The 27,704-nt window shown below is 39.0% G+C and overlaps 1 protein-coding gene across 22 annotated transcripts in view; it reads right to left on the minus strand.

Annotated features, from left to right (window-relative positions):
* The window catches only part of INPP4B (inositol polyphosphate-4-phosphatase type II B), a 390,079-nt gene that overhangs the window by 117,290 nt on the left and 245,085 nt on the right, over positions 1-27,704 (minus strand). For 21 of the 22 annotated variants that reach the window (XR_011150457.1, XM_069012729.1, XM_069012737.1 and 18 more), the window contains 5 exons: positions 21,186-21,330; positions 10,675-10,847; positions 9,050-9,173; positions 7,999-8,116; positions 452-592 (listed from right to left, as the gene is read on the minus strand). Coding sequence is in view for 21 of the 22 variants with exons in the window: in XM_069012729.1 (XP_068868830.1) it covers positions 452-592; positions 7,999-8,116; positions 9,050-9,173; positions 10,675-10,847; positions 21,186-21,330 (701 nt within the window). In the remaining variant the exon portion in view is untranslated. The remainder of the gene's footprint in view (positions 1-451; positions 593-7,998; positions 8,117-9,049; positions 9,174-10,674; positions 10,848-21,185; positions 21,331-27,704) is intronic. The other variant, XM_069012728.1, reaches the window with a different exon arrangement.

Below are 27,704 nucleotides of genomic sequence, written 5' to 3' on the forward strand. Positions count from 1 at the left end.
CACAACCCTGGAAAAAAATGGAAAAAAAACCCCAAAAACCTGAGAAAATTTATCTAGCATATGACTTGTCCAGACTCTTCAACCTCACCTTTAAGATATAAGAATTTTTATTTTTCAGACTCTTGTTTGAGAATTTCAAAGTACTGCATACAAACAAAATTCTGCATCTGTGAAACAGAAATCCATTTTGCATCTGTGTCCAAGAGAAACATAGCACCGACTCTGTGAATCGAAGCCCTGCTTATGGTCCTATCTTCATTTGGACTTTTTCATTGTTCTGCATTGCTTCACAGCCTGTGATTATTTCCTTTAATGCCTTTTAAAATATACACTAAGTCAATTTGAGACAGTCCAAGAGCAAATAACAAAAAAGGTTTCTTTTTAATCCTGAGAGATATCCTGTACCAGCATGTAGTACTTGGACAGAAAACGAAACATGACTTTTTCTTACCTCTCTGCCAGTGTTTGCTGTTCATTGATTCCAACATTAAAGAGCACTGGATACATGCGAAGCAGCTTTCCTTCTTTAATCTCTTGTGGCAGCAGCTCAAACATCTTTGCTGGAAGCTGGACTTCTATAATGTAATGTTCACTAGGAAAAATAAAAACAAGAATAAGGATGGGGTTCTTGATTGGTTTGCTTAAAATAATCTTCATAAATTATAGAGAATGTGCAGACTTATAAATCCCTCCCTTTTTCCCTTAATTGAACCATGAAAAAGGATGATTCAGCTTGCTTGTCTTCAGAGCATAACCAAGCTATATGAAGAAAGGCAGGTAACCATACACTATCTTCTTTACTGAAGTGAAAAGAATGAAATTACTAAGACAGAAAGCAACAAAAAAATCCTCTGCTAGCAAAATATCAATAAGAATACCTCAACTCTTAAAATGCATCTTGCTGAGTTACAAAAACAACTTCCTTCCAAAGTAACAACTTGATCTGGTATCTACTCTAAAAGTAATATGAGCAAAAACCTTTCACAAAAACTCAAAGTGAAACTCTGTTTTCTTCAGTGGCTGGATTTTTTCCCTGGGTGAAGAAAGCATCACCAATAACAAAATTGTCTCCGTGAAGATAATAATTGAAGGCTCATTACACAAACATGAATCCTGTTTTAGGAGAAGGGATATGATATATAGTAGATTATATTTGTGTTTGGTCTGACTTTATGAAAAATGTGCTACTTTGGCTGCCAGGCCAAATTCTGATCACATGGAAGCCCCAATTTGGATTTCACCTGCCTTTGAGAACTGATGCCTGACCCCACAACAGAAACAATGGGATGCTGCTAACTTTGCTTTTATTGTTAGAGCAATCAGTCTAATCAAAAAAGAACAGACTAGAAGCAAATCCATTTGTTTCCAGGATCTGGCATTTTAATCAGAGAGGGCTGACTGATAATGGAGACTGAAATTTTCACTCCTGCAGAGAACATTTGGAATATGACACCACCACCACCAAGGGGTATTATAGCAACAGGAAGGAAGGAAGATCTATCCTGCCTACAGAAGCCAGGCCAAGGAAGTCACACAAGTTTTGTATGTAAATTTAAGATGGATAATTGTTTGCACCTATTTAAATAATTATGAAGTCCCTCCAACTCTTATTTCAATCTTATAATCCAACTCTTATAATCAATCACATACTTGCTAAAGAATAAATATGCCATCTGGATCACAGACATGGAGAATCTGGGTGAGAAAAGACAGAAAACCTTGATAATAAAGGTCAGTTTCTGCAGTAGCTCTGACACCTTTGGCAAGGTTGAGGGACGAGTGGCACCAGCTCAAGTGTTTGGATAAACAGGTTCCACTTGGAAGAGCCAGTGGTCAGTTTAAAGTTTATCCTGCTCATATATCTGAGAACAAAGTAAAATGGATCCAGTGCAGACCTGTGACTGCAATATAATTGCATTCAGCAAGGACAGCAGCATCTGTTTACAGGCTAGAACCAGCATGCAGTCTTTGAGCAGATGCCAGATGTTCCCGACTGAGAGGGAGTATCAGTCCTGCATGGACAATACATTTCTCGGGGGGGGGGGGGGAACAAAGTATTTCTACTTCCCAGGTAAGTTTGTGTCTTGTTTAATTAATGTGAAAGAAGTAGAGAGCTAGATAAAAGGATAGTATAGAATGTGGTTCCCATGACCTCTGTGGAGGCCATTGGGCCAGCCTGCTGGACAAGGAATGAAGGGAGTCCTATGGTGGGACAAGTCCTAGGTTCCTTTCTACGTTAAGCTCTGTTTTGTTATGTTAATGTACCCCAGTCCTGCTTCCCTGGTTGGCTCTGTTGTCCGCTCCACCCCTTGTTACCTTATACACCCCATTGCCACACCCTCAGAGTTTCCCTACTGGTTCCCTTACCCTGGCCCCGCCTTTACACCACCCCTTGCCCTCAGATCATTGGTCCCTGGTGCTCTCTCCGCTCCCCTATATAACCCTGGACCCCCCATTGTTCAAGGCCTGCTTCTCTGGAACCTTGCACAAGTGTGGCTGCCATAAATCTCTCCCATAGAACCCCATGCAAAGACCCTTCCTGCTCCTTCATCGTCGGACTGTTTTGCCAGCTATCCGATGTGTGTACGTGTGTGTGCAAGTGTGGTGGCTGCATCGAGCGGCTTCCTCCTGGAGACGCTTTTGGGAAGGTTGTGGCACTTTACTATCCAACTCCACCGCGACAGACCTCTATATAGCAGCATTAATTCTCAGCCTGCCTGAGAGCCCTCCTGGCTGCTGTCAAGTGCTACCAGAACACTCCTGTGATGGAGTGCTTTGATGAGCTTGAGAATAAATGTTGGTTTAGTCTAATTCAAAGAGCATGCGCTACAGAACCAAAATGCCACCAAATCACTGCATTGTTACATTTCACTACTCCCAAAATCACTACAAATCTCTGCATGTGAAAGAACACTGAGAAATGCTGACCTTTATGCTTGATAAATTAGCATCAGAACAATTTGAGACTTTCCCCTTGTCCTTTCTTTTCTTTTTTTTTTTTTCCTTTTCGAAACACTTTTGAAGTCTTAGAGATAATCCTTGGTAACTTTAAAAAGTCTGTTACCAATTGCACAATGAAAACAATGCATTTCTGACTACGTAACAAAAAGGCTATAAAGCTATGACAGAGCTGTCTAGAAAGTCCAGAAATAGGACTGAAGTCAAGTGAAGAAAAAAGGAACAATTCAAAGTACTGAAATCCGGAGGACTTGTTTGACATCAGTTTACCAAAGATCTTACAGGTCTATGATTCTACTTAAAGAAGAAAAAGCAATACAACAGTAAATTTTATTGTCATACACTTTCTTTCTTTTATGGCTAGATTCAGTGCAGAGATATTAGGTGATTTTGGCAGGAGATGGATTAGGTGGGTACAACATTTTCCAATGAGATGGAAAAATCAGTATATATTTTTTAACATTTAATGACCTTTCAGGAAAACAGAGTGGAGAAATCAAGCATGCGTTTTAAGAGACTGAATAATAAATCTTCATCTATTTAAGAAAAAATTATATAAGTTTAGGTCGTAAATATTTAGATGCATCTAATTTGCCTAAGCAGGACTGCTTAAAAATATCCCTCTCTAACTTTCTTTGCATTATTCTCTAATATTTGTAGTCATCACATATGATGATAGACAAACACTTGTAGTCCTGTTAGAAGACTTCTAAAAAGTACCCCACAACACAGCTCGGGGTCATGGATCCTGCAGCTGTTTTGAGTTGGCTGAAATTGCACACCTTTAGCTCATTGCAGCAAAACCAAAACAAGTCATTTACATGGACTTTGCTTTGTAAAAGAAAAAAATGCACACATGGTCAGTCACAGCAACTCAGCTCAGAGGTTCTTTACCCAGCTCTTCTTTCAGCTGAGTGCAATGTTTCAGATCACTTCAGTGTGATTTTAAGTGCTAGTCCAGTTTTGGGCTTTCTTGAAAACATGGTGTCAGAGACGGATACCTCAGAATTAATGCACACAATGGTTTGGGTTGAAAGGGACATTAAAGATCATCTTGTTTCAACTCCTCTACTATGGGCAGGGACACCTTTCATTAGATCAGATTGCTCAGAGCTCCATCTGACCTAGCCATGAGCACTTCCAAGGATGGGGCATCAATAACTACATAGTGCAACCTGTCTGAGTCCCTCACCACCCTCACAGCAAAGAATTTCCTCCTAACATCTAATCTAAACCTGCCCTCTTTTAGTTTGAATCCATTCCCTCTTTCCTATCTCTCCATGGCCTTGTAAAAAGTCCCTCTCCAGCTCTCTTGTAGCCCCATTAGGTACTGGAAGATACTGTAAGGTCTCCCTGAAGCCTTGTCTTCTCCAAGCTGAACAACCCCAAGTCTCTCAGCCTGTCTCCACATGAGAAATGCTCCATCCCTCTGATCATCTTCATTAAGTCCTCTGGACTCCAATAGGTTGATGTCCTTATGTGGGGTCCCAGAGCTGCATGCTGCAGTACTGCAGGTGGGGTCTCATGAGAGTAGAATAGAGAGGGAAAACCATCTCCCTTGACCTGCTGGCCATGCTGCTTGTGATGCAGCTCAGGATACGGTCAGCTTTCAGAGCTGCATTCTATCAAATAAACCCACCTAGTTGATCTAGGAAAGCCAGTAGACATAACCTTTTTGGACTTGTGCCATTCTTTTGATACAGTCTCTCACAGTGTCCTTTGGGACAAAATGTCCAGCACACAGCTAGATAACTGTGTTATGCAATGGGTGAGCAACTGGTTTATGGGTCGGGCACAAAGGGTTATAGGGAATGGGGTGACATCAGGCTGGTGTCCAGTGACTAGTGGGGTTCTGCAGGGCTCCATCCTTGGCCCTGTGCTCTCCAACATCTTCATTAATGAGCTGGATGCAGAACTCAAAGGATGTCCTGGGTTGCAGTGTATTCTATTACCATCCTCATGAGCTGTTGAAATCAGGTGGGGCAGTGTTTTCCTTGCCTCCTCCCCCCAGACTACCTTGCTGTTAATGGCCCATCATTGTCCTGCTGCATGACTCAGAGATAACTCCCTCCGGACTATCTTCTGTTAACGAGCCTAATCAACACTTGGCCTCATGACTCATTACCCTATTGTGAGATGCTCCACCCAGAGGGAGGAGCCAAGCATCCCATCGTGGATATATCTGGGACTCTGAGCACCAAAGATACTGGCTCCACTGGATTTCCAGAGGACAGGAGCTACACAGCCACCGCTGGACTTTCTGAGGAAGAGCAGACCCCTTCTACTACAGGATCACCACTTCAGAGGATTGCAGCCACCATTCCACCAGACTGCTACCACTACCCTGCCTAATAGGGACTCAGGTTGTATCTTGACTCTGTCAGTGTTTTCTTTTACTTTCTTTTCCTTTTCTTTAATTTCCATTAAATTGTTATTCTGACTTGGTGCCTCTCACTGGTTTGTTTTCAAACTAGTACAAAGGAATACTAAGTAAATTTGCTGATGACAGTAAATTGGGAGGAGTTGTCAACTCCCTCAAGGGCAGAGAAGCCCTGCAGAGAGACCTCAACAAATTAGAGAGATGGGCAATCATCAGTTGTAGGAAGTTTAATGAGTGAAGGGCCAGATTCTGCACCTGGAATGGGGCAACCCTGGATGTACAGACAGACTGGGGAATGAGAGGCTGGAGAGCAGCACTGTGCAAAGGGACCTGGGGGTCCTGGCTGATGGAAAGTTGAATGTGAGTCAGCGGTGCCCTGGCAGCCAAGAGTGCCAGCTGTGTGCTGGGGGCATCAGGCACAGCATTGACAGCTGGGCAAGAGAGGGGACTGTCCTGCTCTGCTCTGCACTGGGGCAGCCTCACCTCTAGTGCTGGGAGCAGTTTTGGGTGCCACAATATAAAAAAGACATTAAGCCATTAGAGAGGGTGCAAAGGAGGGCCACAAAGATGGTGAAGGGGCTTGAGGGAAAGGTGTGTGAGGAGTGGCTGAGGTCACTTGGTCTGTCCAGCCTGGAGGAGACTGAGAGGAGACCTCATTGCAGTTTTAACTTCATCACAAGGGGAAGCAGAGGAGCAGGCACTGAAATTTTCTCTGTCGTGACCAGTGACAGGACCCAAGGGAATTGCATGAAGTTCTGTCAGGACATCAGGACAAGGTTCTTCACCCAAAGCGTGGTTGAGCAGGTTGAACAGGCTCCCCAGGGAAGTGTCAAAGCACCAAGCCCGACGGAGTTCAAGAAGTGTTTGAGCAAAGCTCTTAGGCACTGGGTGGGATTCTTGGGATATCCTGTGCAGGGCCAGGAGTTGGACTTGATGATGCTTGTGGGTCCCTTCCAACTCAAAATATTCTGTGATTCTGTAAATAATGTTCAAAAAGTGCATATTTTGGCCTCTAATAAAAGAACGTGAGTTCTTGAACAGAACTTCACCTCCTCTGGGTGGCTGATGTCAGCCACCCACACCAGCAGGTCAGTGCTAGACAGTGTCACACACTTTGGATTGATTTGTTTGTGCACACAGAATCTCAGGCTTAAGCACTTCCCTAGAAAAAAAACGATTACAAGTGAAAATGGCGACTCTTCAAGATAAGAATTTGTAGCTTGATTTTCTGTCTTGCATTTCTATGGTCTTTTAGTCTCATTTATCGAGCCACACCATTTAACAACCAAACTGATCTAAAAATTGAGGGTTTCTTAAACAATTATTAGAAAATAACTAGGTTTTTCGCCATCTTCTCCTTTTATGGTTGACTTCCAATGCTGTCTGATAGGAGCAGTCTCATCACAGCTCTAAGAGGAGTGGGACTCCTCCACATAAGCCTTATTGATGTTATTTTTTTCTGATACCAATCCCATCCAGTGAATACCTGCCAGTAAGTACAGTACAACAATCACAGGCTGTAACTCCTCTTCCTAAACACTGACTGCTCCATCAATACAGAATGCCTGAGGCAGCTGAAAGCTCAGATCTCCTTCAAATCCAGGACCTCCTGGTGTGACAGTTCAGTGTACCACAGTAATGGCAGCAAGCCAGTAAATGTAGATACTGGATATTTCAGGATTTTTGGCTGCTGTGATTTACAAAGGATGTATTTCTTCTGTTTTATCCACACATCCTAATTATTCCTAATTATTGCCAACGTGTTGCCTATCATACTCCAGCCTTTCTGCTATTTACTTCAGTCCTTTCTTGGAAGGCCCATACGATGAGAGTGAATCATCCAGAATAATTAAGTAAATCAGTGGTGAAAGCCCCCTTCAGAGGAAACATACATTTTCAAAAAGTTGCTGCTTTTAGCTGAATTTAATTTACAGTCATCTTAAGAATAATGGTACTATTAAGGAAGTGATTTCTGCAAAAGTAAAAACATTTGGAGCTTCAGACTAGAATAATAATAATGATGAAAAATCCATTCCAATCTTATTAACCCTGAAATAGCCAAAATTAGTGGAGTATTGCAGTTTATGTTCTGATATTCAACAGTACTTATGTGAGATTCATAAAGTATAAGTGGCTTTGTGCAAGGATTTCTAAGGTTGTGTATGTCCTGTGCGATTTTCAGCAGCTAAGAAAGGCTTCCTTTTTTAAACTTGACCACTATGTTTTGGCATCTGAGTTTTTTGGTTTCCACCTTTAAACAATCAAGGTTCTTGGAATTGCAGTTTCATTTGTCACACTGAAATACAAATTCTGGACATTCGAAACCAAAGTTTCTCAGTTAGAGGCAACATTTATAAATAATGACCTTGCCACCTGTCAAGGATTCAGTATCTGTGTATGAATACTACACCAGCAGCTCTGTGCAACACATTGTTCTGATTAATTCGTATTAGTAACTGGAACTTTTAGCTTTTAATCAGGAGAGTAACCCAGAGCTTACTAGCCTTTAAAATCCCTACTACCTCACCTTCTGAAAAGTAAAACTGCTGCACTTTCCATAAAATAGAATTCAGCAACAAGAAAACCATTAGCTGGGTTTCATGGGCTACAGATTAAAACTGTAGCTTTGTTTCCTGGGCTCCAGAAAACAAAGTTCTTACCGCCTTCCAGTTATAATAGGCAAAAAATCTTCTGATTTGGCTTCAATGACTTTAAACATTACTTTCTGCAAATCTGAAATGCCCACAGCCATGTCCTCCAGCATCCCTGCTTCTTCACCTACATGAAAAGATTAAAGAGTTTATTAACAGAGTTGGCAGATCAGTCACTGGATAGGTTATAGTAAAGCAATACAAGGATTATATTTTCAATTTGTGCATCTAAAAATCACAGTCCTAAATCCACATTAAAGTAACCTACATAAAACCAGACTGATTTCTAGAACTGCTGACAATTTTGCGGCCTAAATGGTAACTATGAGTATTAGGCAACTCTGAAAATCAGCTTGCTCTATATAGGCATAGAATAACCTCAGAAAAGCCTTTTTTTTTCTATTCTGAAAGTGTTTAAAAGGCTGTCCTGCTGATGGAGGACAAAGGTTTTGAGAATAACAACGAGCATCATGCAAAAGGGAGAAGACAGCAATCTCCAAGTGAGCAACTGCATTAAAGAGCTGTACAAATGCTAAATTCCTTTACTTTGATCACAATCTCTGATTTGGGGAATGATGCCAATAGATCTAGCTCAAAGTTTGAAACATAAGGCAATTTGTCCCTCCAAATGTCCTTTTTAATACCTATCAAATAATGGTATTTGTAACAAACTAGGAATTAAACAGTTTTCAGGCTATCCTCACATTATCAGCACTGGTGATCAGGGTTGAGGCTGATAGAGGCAGTAACTGTTTAAATCTGCTATTTGGATTAGCTTTATAAACCTGGTATTTTGGGTCAGGTCTGCATGGAACAATTAGCAGGTCATGTTCTCAGAGGAACTCAGAATAAAATAGATGAATAATTTTTGCTGCAGAATTGACAACACAGTATCAATGACTTCCGCTGTGCTATTATGTGCAAGTCTACTGTCTCATAAAGATAATATTTGATTCAACAAGCCAAATTACTGGAAGCAGAGCGGAGGTTAAAATAAGGACTTTCTGGCTAAACTTCTGGGCTGGGTACATAAGGAACTTTGTCCAAGAACAATACTTACTGTATGTACTAAGGAGTCCTTCATATTGCACGAGCAATCCAACAGTATGAAGCTGTTGTAAAAATCCTTGATCATGTAAACCTGTGTGCAATTTGATTATGAATCCACAGACCAATCCAGCGAGCTATAATTAAGACACATGCAATTAAGAGGTGTACTGTTACACAACAAATAGTTAAAATGAGGCTTGTTATCATTATACACAACAGAGGTAACATCTAGATGTTTGAGAAAACAGCATAGATATTTATGTTTAGTGACTATATACATGATTTCACAATAGTATATTATTGATGCTTTTTTTTTTTTTGGTATCTAAAGTAGTGAAATATTCCCTTAATTTATATTAGATAAGAGTAATTTGTTTTGTGGCATTGTGTGTTATTTACTGACATAAATCAGACCAGAACCTCACTTGCCAGGCTTTAAACACATAAGACTGTGAATGATGATGGATTTGAAAGTGGTTCAACATCTAATGCAACTGAATCTCCTTGGAAGTTGCAACATATAACATATGGGAGAAATTAAATAAAATATTTAGAGAAAAATCTTTCTGAAATACATGACCTACAGGAGAAGATGTAAAGAGCTTCAGTTATTTACCAAGGGAAGACAGTTCTGAGGAGAGACATGCTTCAAACACTTAAAATACTGTTACAAACTGAAAAAAAATTATCTGCTCTCTATTTCCAAGGTGACCAGGAGAAAAAAATCCCTAGCCTGGATGCTGTCTAGCCAGCGCCTAGTGAGGCCACATCTGGAGTGCTGTGTTCAATTCTGGGCTCATTAGCACAAGAAAGACAAGGAGCTACTGGAGAGGGTCCTTAGGAGGGACACAAAGGTGATGAGGGGTCTGGATCATTTCTCATATGAGGAGGGACTGCGGGAGCTGGGCTTGTTCAGTCTGGAGAAGACTGAAGGGGATCTCATTAATGCACATAAATATCACAAAGGTGGGTGCCCAGAGGATGGTGCCAGACTCTTTTCAGTGGTGCCCAGTGACAGGACAAAGAGCAAAAGCCATAAACTAAAACACAAGACGTTCCACCTCAATGTGAGGAAGAACTTTACACTGAGGATGGCAGAGCACTGGAACAGGCCGACCAAGGAGATTGTGGAGTCTCCCTCTCTGGAGACATTCCAACCCCACCTGGGTGTGTTCCTGTGTCATCTGCTGTGGGTGTCTTTGCCTTGGCAGGGGGGTTGGACTGGATGATCTCCAGAGGTCCCTTCCAACCCTACCTATTCTGTGATTCTGTGATTTTGAATATCAGCAAGACACAATCAAAGCTAGATTTGAGAACTATATAACCTATGAAGTGTAAAAAAAGATTTCTGGAGCTTTCTTTGTGCAAAGATGAAATTAGGCAACGTTTCCAGTCCACTGCAGGCCTTCTTCTCTGACTCAGTGATAAAAGTACTATGGATTTCTGTTTACTATTTATTTTCCTATCACATTATAAAATATTTAGGTGAATATCATGGAGAATAAATGAAAAAGTTGTGTCAAATTGGAAAAAGGAAAAAAAAAACCAACAAAAAAGAAAACCACAAACACTGGCATGAACAGTATGCTTATAATTACAGCAACAGAAGGAAGTAAGTGACACAAAACAACCTACTGCTTGGCTAAAGACGATGTCTCTTCTTAGGGTCAGCATCAAACACTGGGGCAAACCACAGGCAAGTTCCTGGAGCAGGACAAACGCCATGGATTGCTTGGCCCTGGTCACCACCTCTCCCATGCAGTCCTTCAGGGTAATCACCAGTGGGTACAGCTGTTCATACCAGTCACCTAGAACAAGACAGGTCATCCATTCCAAAGTGGAAAACTTGCAGTGAAAAATCCTTTTCCACGAGGAAGGACAGCTGCAGCAATTGTGTAGATCACCCTACCCTTTAAAACGACCCTGCCCACACCATTGTGGGATCAGAAATGCCACTGGAGAACATGCTTATGAGTAGGACTCACTGCTGGGACTGGGATTAAATCCCTGGTCTGAATCCAACTGCACCATGAAACAATGGCCTTTTTTAACAGTCCTAACATCTCTGTAAAACTTGTATTTAAGTGTCACAAACAGAGCATACAGGCAAACACATAGAATCATTTAGCACAAGATAAATACAGTGGAGATGAAGGTCTCCTGTTCTTTCCAGGACTTACAACTGGCTACATAAGAAATGAAGTAGTATCAAGAACCCAAAACCAGGGAGAATAACCCTGTATTTAAGAAAAAGTGGGTGCTGGAGGGCAAAACAGAATAACAAATAGGTATCTGGAGGGGTATTACCTGCTTAATGTACAGGCTGAAAAGATAATAAGCTTTGGATTGTATTCCTATTTTTTTAAGCTTCTCTCTATATTGTTCTCTTTCAATATTTAGAGGTATTGAACTCATTTTTTTAGCTACTTCTATTAGAGAGATTTAGAACTAATTTGAAACATGTTTCACTCTGTTAAAATACATGCTAGGAATATCAGAAAAAAACAAACTAGTGGAATGCTTGAAAAATGGGATTCCTTAATACATTACAGGAGTGGAGGAAAATCAGAACAGCTTATACAAACTTGCCCAGTCCAAGCTGTTCCTGAATTTTACAGGATTTAATAAAATCAGACCTGCACTGTACTTGCATATGGTTTTGCCTACCCCCTAAGTCAAGCAAATAATAAAAACAAACAAATAAATCCCTCTCCTTCAAAATCTACATTTCAGTTTCATTGTATAGTTTAAAATGAGAGAAATCAGAACTCTAGAAGAATCTATATAAAAGTTGGGAATGCAACTGACTTAATACAGTCCATCATTGGCTTACGTTTTCTGTAGATTAATGTAATTAAGAATCAATGATAATTAAAATCTGTTGTAATTGGGTGCAAGACAGCAGCATGTTGTTTCAGGTATCATTGTGAGTCAGGCCAGTGAAAACTCATTAATACTGAGAAAGTTCTTTAGGCAGGAAGACACAGCTGCCTGTTGCCAGTCAATTTGGCTGAGCTCTAGAAAAACACGTAAATTAATGAAACTGTAGCCAAGAAGACTGGAGAGAACTTTGAAGGCTGGGAGAAACTACAAAAAGCACAGAGCAGGAAAGGGGGAACAAGGACAGAGCAGGCACAGAGAACAACCTGAGTTCCTTTGTTGTCTTTGTGGTCAGACAACATGTGTTTTAACGCAGTCATACATAATTAAACATGAGTAATACAGACCAAGGAAGCTTTCCCTGGAAAACAGTAGTTCTGAAGTGAGTGTCATCCTGACAAAACAGATCATAAGCCAGCTCCAGGTACAAGCTCCAGCAAAAAGAGGTGATTTTATACATGCCATTGACTAACAGAGTGATGACACCCCACGTGCCAAGGTCTGGTGTACATGTTTTAAAGAGACTGCTGGAAAAATGGAGAGCTTGCAGAGCAGAGCTACCAAGATTTAGAGTTTAATCTCCTTAAACTGATGAAAAAGGCTGAGCAGCAACTTGATTTTCCTGTTTCATGAGGAGAAAATAACAAGGACTAACAGGGGTGTTTATTCTAGGGAATAAAACCAAAAGAACAACCAGAGGCTGCTGCAAAACACAGAGGAATTTATAAATAAGGTAGACAAAAGGGTGTGACATACTGGAAGTCAGAAGAGACAGACCAGACAATCTAAACTCTCCTTTCAAGTCAAATTACAGTCATTTAATAATTTAATCAATAAACATATGCCAGCAAAAGCAACTGCAGCAAAATAAGCTTGAAAGATAAAATGCACACTGAACCAACAAGCAGGGCCTGTACGTGGTAAGAATAGAGCTTGATGGCTGCTTCTGACTTGAGCAAATAATGGAAAAGATTATACTTGGCCATTTTAAAGTAGACTTGAAGATACAGCAAACAGACATCTGTTCCCCTTCCATCGGAAAGCAGAGCTGGATACAGACACAGCCAAAGATGTGGCAAATACTCTGACAGCCAGGGCAAAAGAAAAAGCAGAATTTCTAAAACTAACCACACTTCTTCTACATGCTATTAGAATTTCAGGTTACATGGATAGGGCTAAGGAGCATTTCTAACAACCTTTTTCATAAAGGAAGAGCATGTAGGGACAGGACAAGGGGGAATGGATTCAAGCTGAAAAAGAGTAGGTTTAGATGAGATATTAGGACAAAATTCTTTACTGTGAGGGTGATGAGGGACTGCCACAGGTTGCCCAGAGCAGCTGTGGATGCCCCATCCATGGAAGTGTTCAAGGGCAGGGTGGATGGGGCTCTCAGCAACCTGGTCTAGTGGAAGGTGTCCCTGCTCATGGCAGATGGGTTGGAATGAGATGGTCTTTTAGGTCCCTTCCAACCCAAACCATTCTGTAATTTTATGAATAGAGGGGGTCACATACTAGCCATAGGTCACATATTATTTAGATCTGTTTTTACTGAGCTGCCACTTAACCAGTCCATCTGCACTGTGGATTTCTGTTTCTTCAGGAACATAACTTTATATTTGTCCTTACTGAACTGCATCCTAATATTTCAGTGCTCCATTTCATCAGAATCCACTCTACTCCTGCTCCCATAGTGCTTAAAGCCTCTCCCAGCTTTAAGCATCTGCAAATTTTATAAGCATCATCCATATTTCATAAGGCAAGTCAGTAATAAAAATACTGAATAATACCAGACCCAGAACAAATGTAAGTGGATTCTCCTCCATGCAGTCTTCCAGGCTGGCAGTAAACAACTGATAACCACCTTCTATTATGATTTTACAAATAATTTTGCACATACCTTGTGGCAGCTTCAAGATAATTTTCTCACTACATTTTTTGGGGGGGAGACTACATGTTTGGAATACTAACTTACTAACGTAAGTAATTTTTGTCTGTAATAGTTGCATTAAAAAGGAATTCAAAGATTTGAAATTCTCAAGGCCATTTTTTTCATTAAAGAACATTCACACTAAATTTATTAAAAATAAATCCTACTGAGTACTTAATGCCCCAAAGAATACAGAGCCTTGCTTATATATGTATTTGGCTTTTCGGTAAACAATAAAAATTGTAAGTTTGTAGAAAACCTTACTCTAGCAACTGAAAAAAGATAAATTATTATAGAATATAAATAGGGTTGGACATGTCACTAGTAAAGAAGACAACCTTTGTGTGATTAAGTTTTCCAAAACAATCTTCTACTCCTTGCTCACACTGAAACGTCTCCATCTCAGTTAATAAGGATGTCCAGTCCCCAGAAGGTGGAGCTAGTTGGCAAATCTGAGAGGGATTGTATTGTTTCTTGAAAAAAAAGAATGTTTGTGAATGGACAAGTATATTCTCATCCTTTATTTTAAATCAGAATAAGAGGTGTATCAGAGACTGAAATATTAGAAAAGCCAACTCTAGGAAAAAAAGGTGCTCAATCTTTGCTCTGTTAAAACTCCACTGTGTCACTTGTTATGCAGGATGTCCTGCTGCAAATACTCCAGCAGGAATATTAATGAGGATCATTCATTAACAACGCACAAAGGTCCAAAAATCCATCAGTAACACCTGCTTATATGTAAGTGCTGCAGCTTGTAAGTTGTTCCTTGAAACTGAGAAGCACTGTGAAACTGAAGTTTGTGAAACAAACAAACAAATAAAAATTGTACTTTGAAGCTTAGAAGTAAATTCAGTAGATTTTGGAAAAAAAATATTGTCTTGTATGCAAGGCATAAATATGTGACACTAATACAATTAATAAATAGATATAATTTGTAAAGGGAGCTTTAAAATCCTTGTCTAAATTCAGATTTATAGTATCTGGACCTAACCTGCCACAACTCTGTTGACACCTGACACTGCTGCTTGCTTTTGAACTACTGCTGATGTGTCTAAAGGAGTTCTCTTAGAGTGACTTTGTAGAAGGACTTTGTATACATTTTAGAATATAATACCTTTCAGAACACCTTCGTAGAATCACTTCAGGAAAGGAATAGTACAAATTACTGCTTTTGTGTTTAACACATTCACGGACTCAACACATTGACTCTTCAGACCTCAACTTCCTTTTAAATTAAAATCACAAGATTTGTATCCACAACACACTGGAAAATCCTTTGAAAAAGGATGAAGAATTAACTGAATGAGTAAACAGCTAAAAAAAGACAACAGGAGCAAGAACAGAAGCAAAAAGGAGACTCTGGGATGACTGTCAGGTTGCTAAAATGACATGGGCAGCCTGTCAGTTTGGAATAGTTAGCATCCAAAAGAACTGTCAGACCCTCCTGATGAAGAAAGGAAACTCAATACAAAAATTATGCTAGTCAGCCAATGGAAACTAAAACAACGCATAAAAACTATTAAAATAAACTATATTAAAATAAAGAATGGAAATATGAAATTAAAAAGATAGTATCACCGCTATGCAGTTAAAATGAGATTAAAACAAAAGTGCATGTTCAGCAAAGCACTGAGTAAATATTCCATGTCCATTTCTAAGAGAGTTGTGGCAGTTCAGTCTGTGTCAGGATTTGTCCTTTAGTTACTGGAAAATGCCCTTCAGTCCCATGTTCCTGTGATCAACAGGCCTGCACAGGCAAATGACCTGCTTAGCACCCAGCTAATCAGTTCTGCATGCTCATATGCAAGCTGCAATATGTCAAACCACATGTTAAATTTGATAAAGTTTGGCAGAAAAGCAAGCTCCTGCTCTTTTCAAAGTCAGGCCCACTGAAGTGCTCATTAAAATATGCTGGTAACTAAAACTGAAAAGCACTGATGCTTCAGCATAGCACTCCTATCTCCTTTTGCCCTAGCAACAGAGAAAAAAGCCAATTTTGTCATTGCTGTTTGTGCCACTTAAAATCCATTAATGGCTTTAAGTCACTTCAAAACTTAAATGGTGTGAAGTTAAAAACTAAACCTGAAATAAAAAGCAGAAGAACGCAATATGTCATATTCTTAAAGCAAATGAGGACACTACAGACATATAAATATAAGTGTAACATATATAAGTATAAATGTGACATATAAATGTAACAGCAGATACCCAAGAGGTAACCTTTCACTTGAGTTAATCACTTTTACAGGGAGGTTTGAAAAGACTGACTTCGAAGAGTTCACATATTCAACTTTGCACCATAAAAAGGTCAGTGCCTTACTTCTTCATCTTGCTACCCAGCTCTTGGAGCTCAGTTTAACTCCAGCATGAGGGCTAAGCTCTTTGAGAAAGGATGAGGCTTTGTACTCATAATGCTGCAGCAGTTCTCACAGGAACAACAAAAACCTGAATAAGCTTTCCTGCTATTCCTGCACTTTAGAAAGTAGCGGTTTATTCCAGAAGAATGATTTTGAATTCTTGGGATTTATTATTCCATTGCAATCAACCAAGATTTTCTACACTGTCACATGGATTAATAGTGAAACCTGAAACCATCTAATCATACAAGCACAAGTATCTCAGCAGGTTTGGTCACTGTGAAAACAGAAAAAGAAGACAAAGGCAATAATAGACAAAGCTAAGAAAATCTAATATACTTTAAACATAGGCGTAATGGATAAATCTTGCTCTGTGAATGCTGTGCAACTAAGTATTCTGATACCTTGTTTTAGTTTTTTGATTCAGTTAAATAGTCTTTCTTTCCCTTACACAATTTTTCAGCTTTTGTTTATAGCCAAAGTACTTAGAGAAGGTACTGCTGAAGGGCTTGTCTTGTATTGCTGGGCTACATTCAGCCCAGGTAAGGATCCTATCAAAAAGAAAAGGATGACACAGAAGTGAAAGGGAAAAGGAAAAAAAAAAAAAGGTATAAGTAAAATTGATGCAAAGACAAGCTTAAGAGAAAAGGGAAGAAAAATTTGAGACAGAGGAAGGGAAGAGAAAGCTTTTCAGATGTGATTGCTCTAAATAAATTATGTCTGCTACTCAAGGAGACAGAGACCACAGGAATATTTTTCATCTTCCTGACTAAATGATAGTTTATAAGAAAAGCTTTTCTGAAGATGCAATTAAAACTAGAACATGGCTTTACTTCCCATTTCTAACAGCATTACATTGGAAGGAATGCACTGAAAGGATGCAGTGCCCATCCCCAGGTCACTGGAAGTCAGAAAGTTTGAATCTAGACTTGTTTAGTCCCCAACAGGTATCAGATAATACAAGAAAAATCAACCCATATATGTCTGAAGCAATGTGGGTATGAACAGAGGTTTCCTCTAATTCCATCTAGGAAATGTGGCAACATTCCCCACATGCTCTTCGCTACCTATGCTGAAGGTTATCAGTGGCCAATTCACAGAGCTAATGATTCCATAATTCACTTAAAGGCAAAATCCAGGTGCAGTCACACTGGCAACTCAAATTGTTTGAGGTAATGTGGTGGGTCCTGTATGTATCAAATTAGGGAGTTCTCACCCAGAGCCAGCAGAGGAATAGCTGGGTGGGAGCTCTGATGGGATGGTACAAGGAGCAGATGGAAACAACAGCCACTTTCAGCAGCCAAACACAGAGATCTGTCAGGGGCTGTGTAAGCACAAGAACAAACTGCTGTGTTTCACTGGCACCTCTAATGCTGCAGGACAGGCTTTCACGTTCCAACTCTCACGGAAAGTGAAAAGGCAAAAATAAAAAGAATTTAATGTTGTCACATATTTCTCCAAGGCAAACCAGACTAAGAGTTAAAAGAACAACAAAAAAAAAACCCCTCTCCTTAAAAATCCTTCTACTCTTCCTGATTTATCCTGCAGAGGATTCATAATACTGCAACTGATGAAACCATAGCATGTTACCTTGGTAACTGTAACTCAAATTCAGTCTTTAGAATACACTCAAAGGTCAGACTGCATGAAAAGTTAAGGCTAAGGAAGGTATAATTCACATTGAAAGGCAGAGTACAGAAAAAAAAAGTGCTCCAATATTTCCAATTACAAAGATTTCAAACAATAAATATAAACATGTTTGGAAAAAAAAGAAAAAGATCACACAATGTCAACATTGAGACTGCAAATATAAACCTACTTTAGGAAACTCTGAATATATGTTATAACAGTATCTATATTTATATGAAGATGCTATTGCATCAAATTATTGTCATAACATTTTCTATCATCAAAAATGAACACATGTGCATTCTTTGAAATGTTTTTCATTGCTATATGCTGCAAAAAAAACCAGTCAGGTTCACTAAATAAGCAAAAATTTCATCCCATACTTTAAGGCGTATTTATCGATATTTTGTTCAAAACTCTGTATTCTTTTTTCTTACAAAAGCAGCCCAGTTTTTCTGAGGATCCACTCCAGCACTAAAGCTGTTTCAGACTCAAAGATCAATCATACATTTGCAGCATTAATGAAATACATTATGCTCAAATATGCTCAAATATATAAATATATAATATATAATATCAAGATGTGGCAAGCTTTTAATTTATGTCATGTTTGTGAATTTTAAGTAGCACAAAAGTCTGTAATTTTAGAAATGTATCTATGCATGTATACACAGCATGATTTTATACCTAGGAAAATGCTGTGAACTCACAACCAGGCTTCAAGTGTAAAATAAAGCAGAATTAAGGCCAAATTTATAACTATAAACTTAGAATCTCAGCGTCTGTGTAGGTACTTCACAGTGCACCCTTAGGGTTTCATGTTAAGTTTCAGAGAGGGAAATGCAGAGAAAAACAAACATCTAAACCCACACTCTCATAGAGAAGTCAAGCATGAAAAATTCTGGCCCCAAAGGCAATGGTTTTGAAAATGATTAGGGAACCAACTTTGGCACACACCTGGATAGCTCTTCAGAAAGCTCCATCTTTAAAGTTAGTCCTATAAAAGAAAGCAATTTTAAAACGTCTCCATTTCTATATGACCTTGAAAAACCTATAAGCTGTCCAAGGCATTCCACAAATGATGTCTTCCTCAAAAAGAACATGAAAACTCAGCAGGCTGCCCCACAAATCTCTGCAGTTCTCAGGTGATGGAGTGTTACAGAACTTTCAGGACAGCTCAACAAAAGCACTGACTCTGCTCTCACTGAAGGGCACCTCTACTGTTTCAAGAGAAATAGGGGAGGCCCTGAAATGAAGGAAAAAGAGAAGAATTTATTCCAGCACCACAGCAGCTTGATATTTTTTGTGTCCTTGGCCCACCAGCTTCAGAAGACAACTTCTCAGCTGGATGAAACTCATCTATAATTTTCTAACCATTACAATTATCATTATTGCTTAGCAAGAGCTACCTTTCGTTCTACTTGATGGCTGCTTTGTAACTTTCCTTTTTTTTTTGGCTTGTGACCTAAAATCTCTAACCAATATTCCATTTGCCTGTGTAGGGTGTGAGCCTGAATCAAAGCTATGAGCACACTAGAATTAAAGACTCAAATGGACTGGTTAAATCCATATAATGGCGTATACAGAATAACAGAGGACGTGTTCAGGGGGTTGAAGAGAGTGAAGGAAATTATGTAAAAGTTCATGTTGCTAGGCATGTCAGAAAGCATTCCAAAATAATTATCCTAAATCGTACCTTTTCTTTCAGATAGAGGAAGGAGGTCTGGAAATCTGAACTTTTGTTCCATGACTGTGAAATATAGATGAAACCTGTGACATGTATGTCTATGCATACACACACAAATGCACTGCAGTCACCTGGGAGAAAATTTGGGTGAAAGTGTACTACTACCACTTTGCCTGCAAAACATTTCTACAAGACATACTGGACTTCTAATAATAGCAGGAAAGCTTGTTAGCACCACAGGGAAGAGAAGGGAGTTAGGAACAAGAACAATATTCAATTTTTCTCTTTTAATCACAATGAATATGCTTGGGTTCACCATCTGAGGATTCTTTCAAGTTCAAAACTACACCTACCTGACTGTTAAATATTTTTACCTTCTCTGAGGAAGGCAGGAAAAATGCAGAAAGCTGTGTTGATACTTTTCACCTGTAAGCCTTCACTAGAGAACAGAGATGATATCATCTACCTCTCTAACATTACATGCCTGGTAGACAGAAACTTAGAGAACCAAACAGATAAAGAATAAGCTGCTCTCTGGACTATTCATACAAAATCAAGTCCAACACATCTGGCACTGAAAACAAGGACTCTCTCATACTGGTAAAAATGCAGATGCTACAGCTGCATTAAAAAATAATCAACACTACAACAAGAATTTCCCAGAACTCACCAGTACTTCACAAATGGCACACAGTTTAAAAAGTCATTTTAATTCTTATTATGTAAGAAAGAAATTACAAGTGAGTACTAATAACTTTAAAACTCTTGATATAAAATGATGTAATTAAATTCTGTGGAGAACATGTAAAGGAAGATACAGTATAAAATGCATAATTAAAAAAAAAAAAAAACAGTCCAAACTATACAAAGCTCCATAAAATAAAGTAGTTGTCTTGGTTTGTTGTTTTGTATGGGGAGTTGTTTTATTTATTGAAGAGTGACACAAAGGTTGGCTCTGATTTCCTTATATTAGGACTACCACCACTATCACTAAGGATCTATATCATTTGTTGCAACACACTTTCAGACTAGAAAGTCTCATCACACTTATTAAGCCGATCTACTCTATGCATCAAGAATGCAAACATGAATAAGCCATAGGAGAAGATCAGAAGATTTGGTGACAAGGACCTGCCATGGACAAAATTTTCTTTACATCATCTCATGGAATTATTCTACTTTGCCTTTTGACACAGGCTGACAGGTATATCCAGATAAGCATGAATTATATCAAATCAGAAAATAAAAATCAGTATATCACCTCAGAGAAGTGGAAGGGTTTGCAGGAGAATGACACTGATACAGCATGTTCACCTTTCCTTAAAAGTTTTCTGTGGGGTAAGACAATCCAATTTTTTTTCCCTCAAAATACTACATGCAAGTAAAATCTAAAGTAAATTAAATTTCATCAGCCTTCAAAAAGAAAACATTGTGGTTTAAAAAGGTTTACACTGTAGCACAAACAACTGAGCATGGCAAGCAGTCTGAGCGTGCAATAAAGCTGTACTTTGATAAATAACCTCCCTACAAGGGTGGAAAACCTTGCTATTAGCACTCTCATCAAAGATACTATGGAGTCTTCTCTAGATGACTTTTCTGTAGCTGTTTAAATTTTCATTTACTCTAGTCAATGATTTAAAAAAAAAAAATCTGGGGGGTTGCTTACCACCTGTATGCAGCACCTTGGAATCTGCTGCTGAAGGCTCATTTTCACCCTCTTTAATGTTGCTGATGTCATCTTTTTCAAGCAGTCTGTCCACCATGGCAATAAGGCAGTTCAAACTCTTTGCCACATTGGCCCACACCCTGTCCTGAAAAGAGCAGAATTATCACTGCATGTTACTGAAGAAGAAAAAAAAAGAGAGACAATATTAACTTATTAATACCTTAAAGTGGAGACAGATGTGCAAATTACTAGAAATATTAGGTGTCAGCATATGACTGTTTCTCTCATCCTTCAGCTTATTACCAACCTAAGCCCTTTTCACAGTTTTTTCTTACAGTGTAAATGAACCCAAACTCTTAAGCGTTTTAGACACTGGAGAACAACATGCTTCAAACTCTACATGAAAATGCAGGCAAAGTTTCAGGTCTAATAGCAAGGAACTGTGCAGTTTGTCTATTTAAATGATAGCTTAAGAGTGTAGACATACTCAAAGCCTTGCCAAATCAAACTTTGTGTGGGACTGCCAGTTTTGTCATAGTACTTAACAACCTCTTCTTGATAATTTAACATATCCTGTATTTTATCACATCAGTTACTCTGCTGAAGCAAATGTAAAATTTAAGGACTAGAATGAGAAATTTGCTGTCATGGCATGTTTATTAGGTAACACAATTTCAATTTTGTTCCTTACCTCTCACATAAACTGCAACCATCACACTTAACTGAGTTTATAATAAATAAGAGAATTACAGAAGTAATAGAGTGATAGAAAAAATTCTGTGTGACCAGAGAACAAAAGAAATAATGTGGAGTGTAAGAAAGAGCTGTTATGGAACTGAGATACAGGGAGGGTCCTTCAGGTGCTGGATGCTGCAGAATTCAAAGCTCTTGCACCTACTTTTGTGCCACTGAATAAGAAGAAAAAAACCAAGCCATACAAGAAACGAGGCTGTACAGAAGACACACAGTCAGACTAAAACCAAACCATAACAAACCCACAGAAACCCCCCCCCATGTACATGTTTGAATGCTGAGTCATTCTGAAAATAATGCAGAGCAACCAGAGTTTGCTTGAGGGTTAAAAATGGGATAATAACATCACTACTTTGTTTTGCACTTTACAGTGCCAGAAGCATTATGGCACAAAAACGAAGTTGCAAAAATAACAAGAGAGAAGGTTAAAGAAAATTGAAAACTCAGAGAAATACCATAGTTCCATATAAATGGCAACACTTGGATTTTGTGTGAAGGCAAATCTAGAACTACTGCTATGGCAAACATTTAAATCTAATGTTACTTTTCAACTATATGCCACGCTTAAGCCCTTATTCTCACTAGAGGGATCTGATCTTTTCCCGTTCCCTTCTCCTGAGGACACAACCTGTAACAAGTGGCATCCTGACCTAAGAGACATCATTTGGGCCTGCAGACAGAAGCAGGGACTTGCCCAACCTGTATAACAGAGATCCTCTCCTCCAGCTCCCCAAACCTGTTCTTGTGGGCTGCCTTAAGGACAAGTGAGCATCCAGTTTATAGATCAACGTAGAAACGGTGGTTTCATTTTCTCCCTAGATAAACCCATGCTTTGACCATACTATGAAAAAGATACTGTTGATTTACAAGAGGCAAGAAGTTGGTCACACCCAAGAAAAACTGCATTTAATCCACAATATTTTTTTTAAGTGCTGCATGTACAATGCAACATGTAGAAATATCTGCACCAGTATACATGAAACATACATGAAGCCATTAGACACATATGAATATCTGATATTCACATGCTTAGATACAATTAAAAGTCAAAAGACACAGGACAGGTATATATTCCTTCAAAAGTGTCCTCCTACATGCACCTCAAGCAATCCTGAAAAACATTTAGAATATGTGTGAAACTACTGATTTTTACCACCCACAAGTGTAATTTTGGGGAGAAGGATTCTATGAAGAGCAGTGAAATACTGCAAAGAGTAAAATTCTGGCCCCAAATATCAGCAAGCTTTACCAGAGAGTATCAGGGAGCTTCAGAGCTTCCAATCACTGAAGTTGCTGCAGAACATGCAACTTAAGTTGCTTAGTGTGGCTGCAGCAATGTAATTTCCCTTTTCTCTGTCTGCTGGGGGAGTTTAATCCTAACACAAAAAGCATTAAGCTCTTAATGAGCATCTGGAGTTATTGCACAAGCAACACAAATATGAACCTCTGTTTCACTTTGGAAAGAGCACTTTTCTCTTTTCAAACCAATTAACCCAGCATTGAGATTATGTCTATGCAATATTCACACAAACATTCCCTGAGGGTTTAGACGCAAAATTCATAAACATCTGTTGACAGAAGGCTCACTCTTATTATCACATATCTGGCTTTTTCACATACGAGCAAGTGAGAGGGAACAAGGGCCTGTCTCACAGCTCTTTTTCTCCACACAGGAGGTTCCTGGGATTGTAGGCAGATAGAAAAAGTAGAGGTATGTATCATTCATTGAGATGTTCTTCTGTCTGCACCAAAGGCAGTCACATTTTTCTAAGAAGGCTGTTGAAATTCTGCAGTTTCGCAGAACAATTTTCAAGTAAAAATGCAGTTTCCAATCAGCAAAAAAGTCAAGTGGCTTTCTATGATTCTCCAGGAGAAGAAATTAATCCATTTCATATTGTCATCCTTTACTATTTCCAGAATATTTTCCTGTAGCCTAGCACACTTTCCACCAACCTTTCATCTCCTTAAGCAGCCTATTTTCAATTTGCCTAAGAACAACCTCACAAGTGATCATTTTACAGCATGTGCCAGGTTACAGGACAAAACACAGTCCATGCAGCCTCTTAAGTAAGCATTCTTATAAACCCTCTGTGTGAAGTGAAGGATCAGAAGAATTATTTCTTGATACACTGAAGTACCCTTGTTTCCTAAGCGGATATTTTTCCCCAGATCACAGGTTTCTCATTAGTTGCTGGAGCAGTGTGGATGGTAAATTTGTGGTATGAAAGAATGAGAGAAACAAGATCTCTGTCTCCCTCTCATTGCTGCTTTTTTAAGTACAAAAGTCAAGGCAGTGGCAGGGAAGGTGGAAATCTGTAAGATTCTGTCACTGCACCTAACTGGATGTCTTCCTTCTAAACACTGCCAGCAAGTGGAGTCCCAGGGGCTGTCTCTTTGTTTTTAAAAGATTCTCAGCCTTTCTGAATTCACCACAGAACTCCTCACTCATTTCTTGTCCCTCCATATACACCACTGCAGTTGTGTGCTTTACTTGTGCCAGGTATGACACAGCATCTGCACTTCCCAGTGCTCAGAGGATGCTGCATCTCCTTCCTGTGAGTGGATATTTAGATATTTCCTTAAGCTCCTTTTGAGCTCTGTTCACAGATAAAGCAAATATCTTAAATAATCTGCATGGTTAACACCCTCTTCTGCTGTGGCAGATGGAATGAAAAAGATCACACACACATCAGTCTTTCAGCCTGTCTTGGGGTGACTTTATGAAGTGTATCCCCTATTGCCACTCTATGCCCAGACATGATTCCTGTGCCTTTCTGTGCCTTTAAAATTGGGTGCGAGAGAAGGAAAAAAGAAAAAGCCAGATGAACTTTTCAAAGCAGTTTGTGCTCCAAGGACACAGAGATTGCTGCTTTCTGCAGCAGCAAGAGAGGAGAAAAGCACCTTCTGGTTTTTCCCAGCCCTCGGCCCCTTTTCTCTGGAGAAAGACAGAGTTAAACCATATTTTTTCTGGGACTTCGGCTTCTTCTTCTTCTCTTCTGGAACTGTTGAGAACACTAGAACTCACTGGAAGAGCTTTCCTCCAAGGCACGGAGGGGCCTATGCCGAACTCCAGCTTGAAAGAGGAGAGAGAGAGACCACAGAAAGGACTCTAAATCTTCCCAGGTTTCTCTTCATAGTGAGAGGTTTTATTTTTTTGCATTATTATTCTTTTCCCATGTGTTTGTTGAATAAATAGGGGGTTTTTTCCTTCACTTTCCTCCGAGGAAAATTTTTTTTCCCAAACCTGGTGGGGGAGGGATGGCTGTAACCTGCCTTCCATCAGAGGATGTTCAAATTTGGATGTTCCTCCAAATTTGTCTCAAATAGGCACACGGCCCCATGTCTGATCACCACAGAAGCATTTGTACACAGTTTATTGGAAATGCCATTCTATCTGCTCTTTGTAGCTCCAGCCACATGAACTAGTCAGTCAGAAGTGTAGAGCAGAGTCAGCTCCAAGTGGCAATGTGCCCATCTTTTCTTGTATTATACATGAAAACTTGCTTTGTGTCCCCCTGCAGGGAGGTTCTAGGATAGCAGAAGCAGCTGGTGAGAGGAGAAGAGAATATCTACCCAGAGGCAATGTAAAACTCTCAAGTTAAATATTTTTCCTTTGACAATGATGCTTTCCTGCTGCCTGTGCATAGTGCACCAATATAAAAAGCTCAATCCATATTGCTGCCAGTGACTCTGGGATGAGTCTTTGTACTTCTGTGATGGTCGTAAGGTACCATAGTCATGTGAAGTGGACGGAACAGGGTCAGCTTAAAGAGCTGTTTAAGGACTTAGATTTCAGGCAAAACCAAAATTCCAATTGCAAAATGTAAGCAAGCACACTAGTGCTTGATAATAGTGAGAAAAAAAACCCACAACAGCAAAGGAGCACTGTACAATGTATCTCAAAGTTTTTTCCTTTATAGTTGACTTTCACAGTAGATTAAGTATTTTTACAAATTTTATATGCATTTGCTCTTTCTCTTTCCATTATGCTAATGACAATTTGATTATTAAAACTCACATTATGTATCACCTCTGCTGACAGAAAGAAATGAAATCTATCTAAAGTCTAGTCTTTCAAATTTAGAAAAAAATCACATAATTTCTCGAGGATTTATACTGTCTCAAGTTTGACAGTGATTCTGACTCACTTAAACTCAGAAAATAGTGAAAGATACACTTAATTTTGAATGAAGATAATCTTACTAATTCAGCAGAAAAAAAGATACAGTTTAAAATGATGCACTTATACATTTTAATAGGCGAGGACCAAGCACCTGTCTGACATTTTTTTAATCATCAATAATGAAAACCAGCAAAGCTATCTTCTCTTCAGAGATGCTAAATTGCAGTATTAAATTAAAATAGAGCTTGCACTAAAGTGCCATTTTTTCCAGTGCAAAATTTCTCTCTTCTATGAAACCTATTTTGTATTTTAAAAAAATGCCCTAGGGTATCTTACCATGTCCCACAGCCATAGGGAGGAGGAGAGAAGATCCAGCAGGCAGGAACTGTGCAGCAAGACTGATTTATTTAATTATTTTACAAACTCTTTTATAGACTTTTTTCTTCATAGTCTAATTGGACAAAGGATCAGCCACCCCTTGGGGTGACTGGCTAAAATCCTAAAACATCCATTGCCAAAATATTTTTCTACTGTACCATAAACAAGACTTTTCAAGGTTGCAGGTGTTTCATTGTTTACAGAACTCTGCTACCTCTTCTGTGTGAGAGAAAAGTCTCTCACGGACTTAGAAAATAGCAAGAAAATCCTTGCTAGCAGCATTTTTGTATCCACAATTGTGTAATTTACATTTCTGAATGTTTCAACAGCTGAAAACAAACATTTTATCATTAGTTTAAAGGAAAGAACCACAATTACAGCCCCTCAGGTTGTTGAGAAAACAAGAAAAAGTGAATTCAAGGCTCTAAAACTAGAGGACAAATAAAAGAATGAGTTATTTATTGTTTAAATCTCATGACTACTTAATGCATGGGGCTGGAAATAATTGCCTTTCCTCTAGAAGAAATATATTCTTCTTCCCTTATTTTTGGTGTGGATAAAGATTACAGTTCAGGTGCAATACCATAGCTCACACAAGTCATTAATTATTTACAATAGAGATGAATATGCTGGCATCCTTTACATTTATAAGAATACAGTGATGAACTCAAAGTATGAGCCTGGACTGAATAAAAATAGCTTCAATATATATGTAACAAAGTAACAGATCTATTATGAAGACATCTACCAAAATAATTGATTTATAAAATCTCAGCCATATAAATAATACATATCTTTGAAAGATATGCTAAGAATGTTAAAATCTAAAAGTTATATTTAATTCTTTTACACAACCTCAGACACCCTCTAAGAACAAAGTCTAAGGGCAAAGGGCTCTGTTTTGCTGAGGGTTAATTCATGTCTATTTAAACTGGTTACAGCCTGAGGGTTGGGGAGGAGTATCGCAGGGGTGGGGAAGAAAAGAACATTTCCTTCTGAGCAGCATATGCTGTTCCAGTCCTTAAATCTGCCCAGCTAGCAAAATCAACCCAAGTAGGAGCAAAGAAAGTCTATTATTCTGTCTGGGCAAGAAGATACTCATCATCTTCAGTGTTATATGCACAACCAGGCAGTCTCAGAGCAGCACACTGTATACTTAGGAAAATCCTTCAAACTGAGCTTCAAAATCTGTGATGCATCTGAAAAACAGGGTTTAACAATTTTGCACCCTTTACCCCTGCAATGACATGTGACAAGGACACTTG

This window comes from Aphelocoma coerulescens, chromosome 4 (genome assembly GCF_041296385.1).
Source record: "Aphelocoma coerulescens isolate FSJ_1873_10779 chromosome 4, UR_Acoe_1.0, whole genome shotgun sequence".
Classification (NCBI taxonomy): Eukaryota; Metazoa; Chordata; class Aves; order Passeriformes; family Corvidae; genus Aphelocoma; species Aphelocoma coerulescens.